The sequence below is a fragment of the Cariama cristata genome, unplaced genomic scaffold (genome assembly GCF_000690535.1).
Source record: "Cariama cristata isolate BGI_N322 unplaced genomic scaffold, ASM69053v1 scaffold9522, whole genome shotgun sequence".
NCBI classification, from domain to species: domain Eukaryota; kingdom Metazoa; phylum Chordata; class Aves; order Cariamiformes; family Cariamidae; genus Cariama; species Cariama cristata.
The window spans coordinates 24,767-32,892 of NW_009605461.1; the positions used below are offsets into that span (position 1 = coordinate 24,767).

At 45.1% G+C, this 8,126-nt stretch overlaps 1 protein-coding gene across 1 annotated transcript; it reads right to left on the reverse strand.

Moving 5' to 3' along the window:
• Positions 1-707: 707 nt before the first annotated feature.
• Positions 708-8,086, reverse strand: PTCD3 (pentatricopeptide repeat domain 3). Its single transcript, XM_009695959.1, has 8 exons — positions 7,984-8,086; positions 6,849-6,927; positions 6,665-6,755; positions 5,494-5,579; positions 4,137-4,285; positions 3,251-3,292; positions 1,569-1,727; positions 708-806 (listed from the first exon to the last, which is right to left on the reverse strand). The coding sequence occupies exons 1-8, from the start codon at positions 8,037-8,039 to the stop codon at positions 737-739; spliced, it is 732 nt and encodes a 243-aa protein (XP_009694261.1). The 5' UTR covers positions 8,040-8,086; the 3' UTR covers positions 708-736.
• Positions 8,087-8,126: the final 40 nt, after the last annotated feature.

Here is an 8,126-nt window from a genome sequence, read left to right on the forward strand (position 1 = left end):
CGTTCCCTTTATTGCTGTATTCTGCATGAACTTTACTTACTCTCTCACAGCGCAGCAGCAACACTTTGTAATCAACAGGTTTTGCTCAGGGATTTCCAGAATGCAGCCAGCTTTAATGTCAGCCGTTTATTAGATGTAGTCTCCAGCTGTACAAATTGAAGCTTTTTAACATCTACAGGCCAAAGCCTGTCCCAAAACACCAAAAAGTATGAGGAATAACACCACAGGTGATGAGTACTGCATTACTTGCAGTGTTTACATACAGAATAAACTTGATATTTAAGTAGTTCATTAAAGTTAGCTGGAAAGGAATTAAGTTTTAAGTCACAGGAGGTCCAAGAGAAGTCTCGCTCAAGTCAAAGTCTTGTACCTGCTGAGCAGCCTCCAGGAAGCAGCACTCCTCTCACCGCAGCCCTCCGGTACCTCCCCCAAGCTGCTGAAGCCACAGCTGCCCACCAGGAGCCAGCCCGTGCAGGCAGCGGTGTAGAAGAGACTGCGTTGGTGTAGCCCACGCTGTGTTTGAAGTTACCACGAAGATGAAGCAGGACAGCTTCTAGCTTGCTCCAACGAGGACAACGTACTCTTGCCAAAGCAGGCCCCGTACCAGAATGCTCTGGAGGGCTTAGCAGTGCTGCAGCACCTCCCAGAAGCCATCCCTTCAGTAATTTCTCTTCTTGCAGAATCCTCCTGGCTTTGGTTGCTCCCAGTTTTCCCAAGAAGATGGCAAGAGGGACAGCTAGTCACGGTCGCTGTCACTGTCGCTATCGCTGCTGTCGCTGTCTGACTCGATACTCTCCAGTGTCTTCCTGCATAATGTAAAACAGTCCAGGAATCAGTCACCTGTTGTGACTTTTGCTTGAAAAGAGAGATCCAAACCATAGGGTAAATGCCCCCAAAGAGAACATTATGGGCTGTCTGATGCCTATTGGCCTCAAAGGACAGGTCCATCCAGCACTCGGTGGAAGCACACCCACCCCCTTTTGGAAAAGCAGACTACTTCAGTTGCCCAGAAGGTGGTGGGTCAGCTACAAGGGTGCTGGACTTCTATTTATTCATTCCCTTGGACCAGACCACTGCCTCCAAACTGCTCCCTCAAGGCTATGCCCATCATCTGAACTTGGCTGCATCAGCTTGGCAGTGAACAGTGGTGGCTACTGAGATGTACTGAAGACTGACCGTGAGCCTCAGAACATGTGAACCACGTGCAGGGCCACCCTGTACCACTTCCCTGCTTTGACTGGCCTGGGGTCAGTGTCTTCTAGGTGGCCAGACCCAGCCAGGAAAAGATTCTGGGAAGGAAAGGCGGTAACAGATCTGTGGGGTGGATAAGGCTAACCCTATCATGGCAAGTTACCGTCTCTCCTAGGTGGGATGGATACAGCATGGAATCAAAACCAGAGGGGCCGTTTGGGGGTGTGAATTGACCAGAAGCAACGCAAAAGTACATCATTCTGAAGCCAGTTCTCTGCTACCTCGGCAGAGAAGCCTTTCTTCAGGAATTACCTCCCGAACCCAAACACCTGGTCTACTATACCCCTTCAGCAGTAACATGAAGTACTCCAACTTACTTCTGCTTTTCAGAGAGTTCAAATTCCTCCTCTGTTCTGCTTTTAAGCCTTTGAGACGAAGGAAGACCTAGGGATGCTGCAAGCTTTACCAGCATAATTGCTTCATCTGGGCAATTGGTTTGTTTTGCACAGTTCAAGAACTCATCCATCACCTGGTCACTGCAAAAGCAAAGATAAAGCGTGTTCACAGGGCCCCAGGTGAGGTGGCCATTAACTTACAGCAGGTGCTTTAGAGAGGGAGAGGAGGTGACAGATTTTCAGATCACTCAACCAGCCCAATTCTGCTCCTGCCAGGAATTTCACCTCAGCCTTCACCTCGTACCGATGTGGTGCGCTTGGGAACTCCTATCCTAGCAGAAAGCAATACTTCTCTTTGACAAAACCAGAGGGCAGCAGCTCACTGCTCAGGGTAAGGATGCCACCTTCCCCTCTTTACAGTCCCCACATCAGGCCCTAACCCTCTTTTAGGGGGCTGGCAGAGGTGACAGAACAGTATAACCGCTTTAAATCAAAGGCGGGCATCTCCCTGCCAAAGACGGCTGTGCTGTCTGTGGGCACCGGGAGCCGCTGACAGCTGGCTCTGCTCTGCCAGCTCCCATTTCATGTCCAAGTGCTGGCTCTGCTCCTTCGTCACCTGTGACAGCTGCCAGAGACACCCCTCTTGCCTTTAGGCATGGAAACCAGTAAGTGTTTGCAGCTGGTGCCGCAGGGAGCTTGGCAGAGAAGGGAAGGCAGGGGACAGTTCAGCCAGAAAAGCCTCTGATCCATCTTGTAACAGCAGGGAAACCACTTACTTTCTCTTTACTTTCATGACCCATGGCAGCCACAAACCATCAGCTACACCATGATTTCAGGAGAATTCTTCTCCTTTCTCTATTCCCTAAATTAAGACGGGCTCTGATGCAGCTTGGCAGTGTCAAGGCTTCCTTGGGCCACGCTCCCAGCAGTCCGCAAAAAGGGCCAAGTACAGAGTGCCACTAACAGCAGCCTTTGGTACCACACACCCTCACAGTGTTCACTTATGTGAGCTTCCAGAATTCAAATTTTATTAAAAAAAAAAAACAAACCACACAAAACCCAAAATGCATTACTATTCCTTAGAAGTTGTCGTCTACTTCAAACGGAATTTTTTCCCCCAAAATCCTAAGAAAAGCTAACTGTTCTAGCCTAACAGGCTAATCACATAAGATTTAGGATTTGACTCGATAAACTTGTCTTCAGAAATCCAGACACCTCGGAAGCACATACGCTTGGTTAATAGTGTATTGGAATTCTTTTCAGCATGCGGGAAATGAGATGTTCTCAGGAGTCCTGCTCTGACCGATTTCTAATGCCGAGTTCATCAGTGGCACTGTTCTCCGTGTCCCACAGCTTCATTCAATGACATCTTGAGGATCAACCACTTAAACCCCTCCCCTTTGCATTTTCAGTATTTTTTGAGACAGAAGGGTCTTGGAACCTACCAGCTGGATAAACAAACACCCGTGCTCACAGGGACAGACACACGCTTTGGAAGTAACAATAAGATATGGACCACTATTGTCAGTTATAACTGGGCGTTGGACTAGATGACCTTAAAGGTCCCTTCCAACCCAAACTATTCGATGATTCTGTAACAGAAATGCAAGATTTCAGCCAAAGGGGAGACTCAGTCCCTGAAGTCAGAACCTAAAAGTACTCACGTGGGAATCCTATTAATTTGCTGGAAACGCTCCATCATGTTCCTGTTAAAAACAAAATAGTAATTAAAAAAGAAACATCACAAAACACAGGAAGAGACAGAGACTAGATCTCTTGGATAAGCCCCCGCTGAAATGCAGGCAAGCTCAATTTCATGAAGCGATCTTCCCCACAGATCTGAAACAGATCCCATGCTGCATTCTCGCAGATGCAATGTGTACCAGATAACACCACTGATTAGTTTAACACAAAATACCTTAACCAGTGCAGAAAAAATAAAAACTGTAGTTGATGGCAAGTTTACTTTCAAATATTATATATTTTTAGAAGGGTACTTGCCACTTCTTTGTTTCAAATGAATCAGTGCAAAGAGGGCATCTGTATTTAACAGATAATAGCTCAGAACCTTAAATTGCAGGCTAGCTATTTTAACCAGTGTTTCAAGTTGAAAGCATGTCTAGCTACTGGAGAGTTCTAAAAATATTCTCTTTAGAGTTTGAGTTAGGGTTAATTCTAATCAAAGGTTTAATTTAATCTCTTCAGCAGTCTGAATTCCAAAGAGTTCTAAAAATTAGAAAATGGGAAGCTGTAGGAAATCTGCAGTCCTTAGTGAAGTGATAATCAAACGCTACCTTGCCATAAGCAACTGTACGATGCTCTAAGTCAGTTGCGACAACTTCTAAACCATTTTTAAGATAGGCAACTGTAACTTGGTGCCAAGAATGAACAATAAAATTAAGAAACCCCCCATCACATTCCCAGAAGGATTTACCCCCTCCCTTTGCACCAGCATTCCAAGGCAATCAAGTCGTTAACTTTTGATTTTTGTGATTAAGCCTTGAGTTACACTGTCAGCAAGCCAGGAGCTCACGACAGCCACACACGTACCAAGCGTCCTGGGTTCTCCCAGCCCTGGCAAACAACAGAGCGACATGGCCCAGCGCACTGCCTGTCCATTCTAGCGGGACCTGCTCCCTCCCGGTTTGCTCATGGACAGCTTTGATGTCTTCAGCACACTTGGCAAATGCCAGTTGAATCTGTGAAAAGACTGTGCTATTAATCCCAAAACCTCTAGAATTAACATATCCTTTTCAGTGCAATTCCTCCTACAGATCCTACAGGTGGGCCCTGTATGTGATTTAAATTTGTAAGTTAACAGTGGTTACTCCTGGCAGAAAACTCTCTCACTTCTGTCAGGACAATTGTCCCCACTAGGCAAGCTCCAAGATGGCTTTGCAGGGTCAGCTGTACTTGGAGATCTCTGCAGTACACACAAGCACTTAACCCTCTTCAGCTGGAGAAGCCAGTTCCTGCAATGACATTTTTGGCAAGAATCCCTGATTTCTGCCATGTGCTTCCCTAGAGATGCAGCTGGCTGGGCTGGATTACTCTTCCAAACCCTGGGAAGGAAGTGATTCCTCTTCTGTGTTAATCTGAGGTTTCTCTCTAGGTTGAAGACAATCCGAAGGGTTTAGCGGGCCTGGATAAGCTCACACGGATCTGGAAAATTGTAACAGCCTATCCACTGGAACTGGACCTCTTAAGACCGACCAGGGACAATAATACAGCACTTAAATACAGTCTGTATGCTGCACACAGAGACGGGGAGACACCTTGATTCTTTTCACTGATCTTCTGTACTGGTTTTGGCTAGGATAGAGTTAAATTTCTTCACAGTAGCTAGTATGGGGCTATGTTTTAGATTTGTGATGAAAAGTGTGTTTGTTGATAATTCAGGGATGTTTTAGTTATTGCTAAGCAGTGCTTACACAGAGCCAAGGATTTTTCTGCTCTCCTTACCACCCCACTAGTGAGTAGACCACAGGTGCACGAGAAGTTGGGAGAGGACACAGCTGGGACAGCTGACCCCAACTGACCAAAGGGATATTCCATACATATGATGTCACGCTCAGCAATAAAAGCTGGGGGAAGAAGGAAGGAGGGGACGTTTGGAGTTACAGCATTTGTCTTCCCAAGTAACTGTTACTTGTGATGGAGCCCTGCTTTCCTGGAGATGGCTGAACACCTGCCTGCCCATGGGAAGCAGTGAACGAATCCCTGATTTTGCTTCGCTTGCGCACACGGGTTTTGCTTTACTTATTAAACTGTCTTTACCTCAACCCATGAGTTTTTGCACTTTTACCATTCTGACTCTCTCCCTCATCCCACCGGGGAGGAACGAGCAAGCAGGCGACTGTGTGGGGCATAGCTGTTTACCAGGGTTAAACCACAACAGCTTCCTTACCTCATCAGGGTGCTGCTCCCTGCTCATCAAAGACAAGAGCTCTTCCAACAGGTCTGGCCTCCTATTAAACCCCAGCTGTTTCACATCTGTTTAGAGAAAGGCAGTAGTTAGTAGGTATTAGTTCCCTTCCTCCTCATTATCAGGCCCTGAAGGTCCTGTGCACCAAATACATGAACCAGATTTCTTCTTCCCCTCCCTGCTGGCCTCAAGATTCCTAGGCAGCAGCCCCACTACTCCCCTCATTAACAGCCTTCAAGGTCCCAGGTTCCCGGACAACCCAGGGGTGGTGATGACCCTGTCACAGAACAGGGAAGGTAACAGCACACAGAGCACTGTCTAGAAAACCAAGCAGTTGCAAGTCCTAAGTGGGAACTTGGACCTGAGCTGCTGCTGGACAGCGAGACCCATGACCCTCCGGTGCCCAGGGACACCTCCACCTTTGTCTGCTTCTTCTGAGGACTGAGTGATGACTTGTATTCTTTTGTATGTTTTTCGAGGCTCGATTATGATTTTTATGTTGACACAGCAAATCAAGTATTAAGATTTGTCCCAGTCTGCAGAGAAACCATAAGGTAAGCAGTGCTGTGAAATTCTATCCTATGCTACTTATAAAATTGTACCATACTGATTCTGCTTATAGAAATCATGTGCTACTCTTGATTATAAGTTCTATGCTATGCTAATCATAAAATCCTCTGAAGAAAATAAAGCTTTAATTGTAACTCCATATTAGTGCTGTCATCATTCTGCCAAGGATCCCTAGAAGAACCTGTCTGTCCCCTTGGTGTTTGGTGACAGCAGGGTATTTTCTGTGTGCTGAAGTCTGTATCTGCATTCTTGTCTCTTCTTCTTAAGGGGCAAAGAACAGGCAAATAATTTAAATGAGTTAAACCTGGGCTGTTGGTTAAGGTACTACTCTCTGGGAAGCATTCAGCTTTCCAAGACTCTGACATTTAACTATGACACAGCCACGATTTCTCTTGATTGTGCTATCGGTTCTGCCTTTCTCTAATACAACAGCCCCAGCACCGCACTAAGGAATAACATCCCTCATGCCAAAGAACCTCACCATGGCTCTTCTGAACACTGGGAAGTTTCCCAACCACCTCCCACTTTGCATGGCTCCTGACTTTTATCAAACTGCCTACGTAGCTGTGTGGCTATTACTGACCTTCCCAGACTGAAGGTATCACTTCCAAGTGGTTGGCTGCATCCAGTGCTTGAAGGAGGTCCAATATATTTTTAGGAGTTGGATAGAAGAGCTGAGGAAGGAAGAGAATTGTTTCAGTAAACTGCAACTGTTCCATTTCTCCATACTAAAGCTCTGAAGCTTGCTTACCCTAATACATACTTACCGAAGGGGACATTTCTTTGTACCATTTCAATACAACATCAATTTGTTCCATCATACACAACAATGAAAAGAATTTTGACCTGGAGGAGGCAAAAAATGTTCTAATTCAGTAATGATTAAATCAACCAAACCATACAGAAGCACCAGCAAATGACGGTGTTTTGATCAGATTCATACTACAGATCAAGGAAATTTCACTGTACGATTGCAATATTCCATACAATTAAAAAAGCAGTAGCATTTTTGAGAGAACTTAATGCTGACACTAGGTAATTGGCAGAATTAATTAGAAGTTAGACCACTCCATTTTAAAATCTCGAAAAAATACAATCTCCCTGCCTGACGCCCGGTTTGAGGTATCTGAATCTGTCTCAAATGCAACCTCTGGTTAAGGCCCACTTTAAGAAGTGAATTAAATTAACCTTGATCCAATGCACTGACTAGGAAAAATGTCCCTACACCAAGAAATTAATTTCCATTAATTTCCTTGATTTATTTACAGGTTAAATAAGGTCAGATCATAGGAATCATCCCACCTCTGAAAATACATCTTCTTTTGATGATAATTATTTTTCATAAATTTACTGAAGCATCTCTAGTTGCAGCGCATAAATAGGCTTTTCTTCAAATGACTATGCTCCCAAGGACTTCCATTCGCTGACTGCAGCACTTAATGACATTGGTAAAGATATTTCAGATGCCATGATTACAGGGTCAAATGGTGGAACTACATGGGAGTTTGGTGCCTAAATACATCTGCTGCATGGCAACCTCTCTCTACACCACCACGCAGAGAGCTAGGCCTGACCTGTACCCTATTTTGGTGTTACCTCCTAAGCTGCCATCCTAAGTGGACAAGAGGATTGTAAAAAATACAACTGGTTGGTATAGTTCTTGGATGGGTATTAAGCTAAACGGACGCTACAAGACACTTCGTTCCAGTTCGGGCAAGGCCACAAACAGAACATAAATCCTAAGCTGTCACTGTTCTTAAGAGGGACCTAATTCCCAACCTGCACATACAATAACCAGCCGATGTTCAACAAAACATCTTTCTGTGCAATGTTCGAATCCTACTTTGTATTCAATTTGACAACAATACACAAGACGCTGAACGTAACCTGCTCTTCACTCACCAGTAGGCATTTAACCGATCCACGTCCAAGAATTTCCAGTTGTCTCCCTTCTCCATTGCCTTATTTAACCGATAGGCAAGCTTGATATCCTTAAGATCACAGCACTGCAATAAAACAGTTAGATTTTAAAGCTACCAAATATA

Coding starts and splice junctions, on each gene's coding strand:
- PTCD3 (XM_009695959.1), bottom strand. CDS start 8,039: ATGGAGAAGGGAGACAACTGGAAATTCTTGGACGTGGATCGGTTAAAT. Junction 6,756..6,848: donor ACAAAGAAATGTCCCCTTCG/GTAAGTATGTAT, acceptor TTCCTTCCTCAG/CTCTTCTATCCAACTCCTAA. Junction 807..1,568: donor GAACTCTCTGAAAAGCAGAA/GTAAGTTGGAGT, acceptor TACATTATGCAG/GAAGACACTGGAGAGTATCG.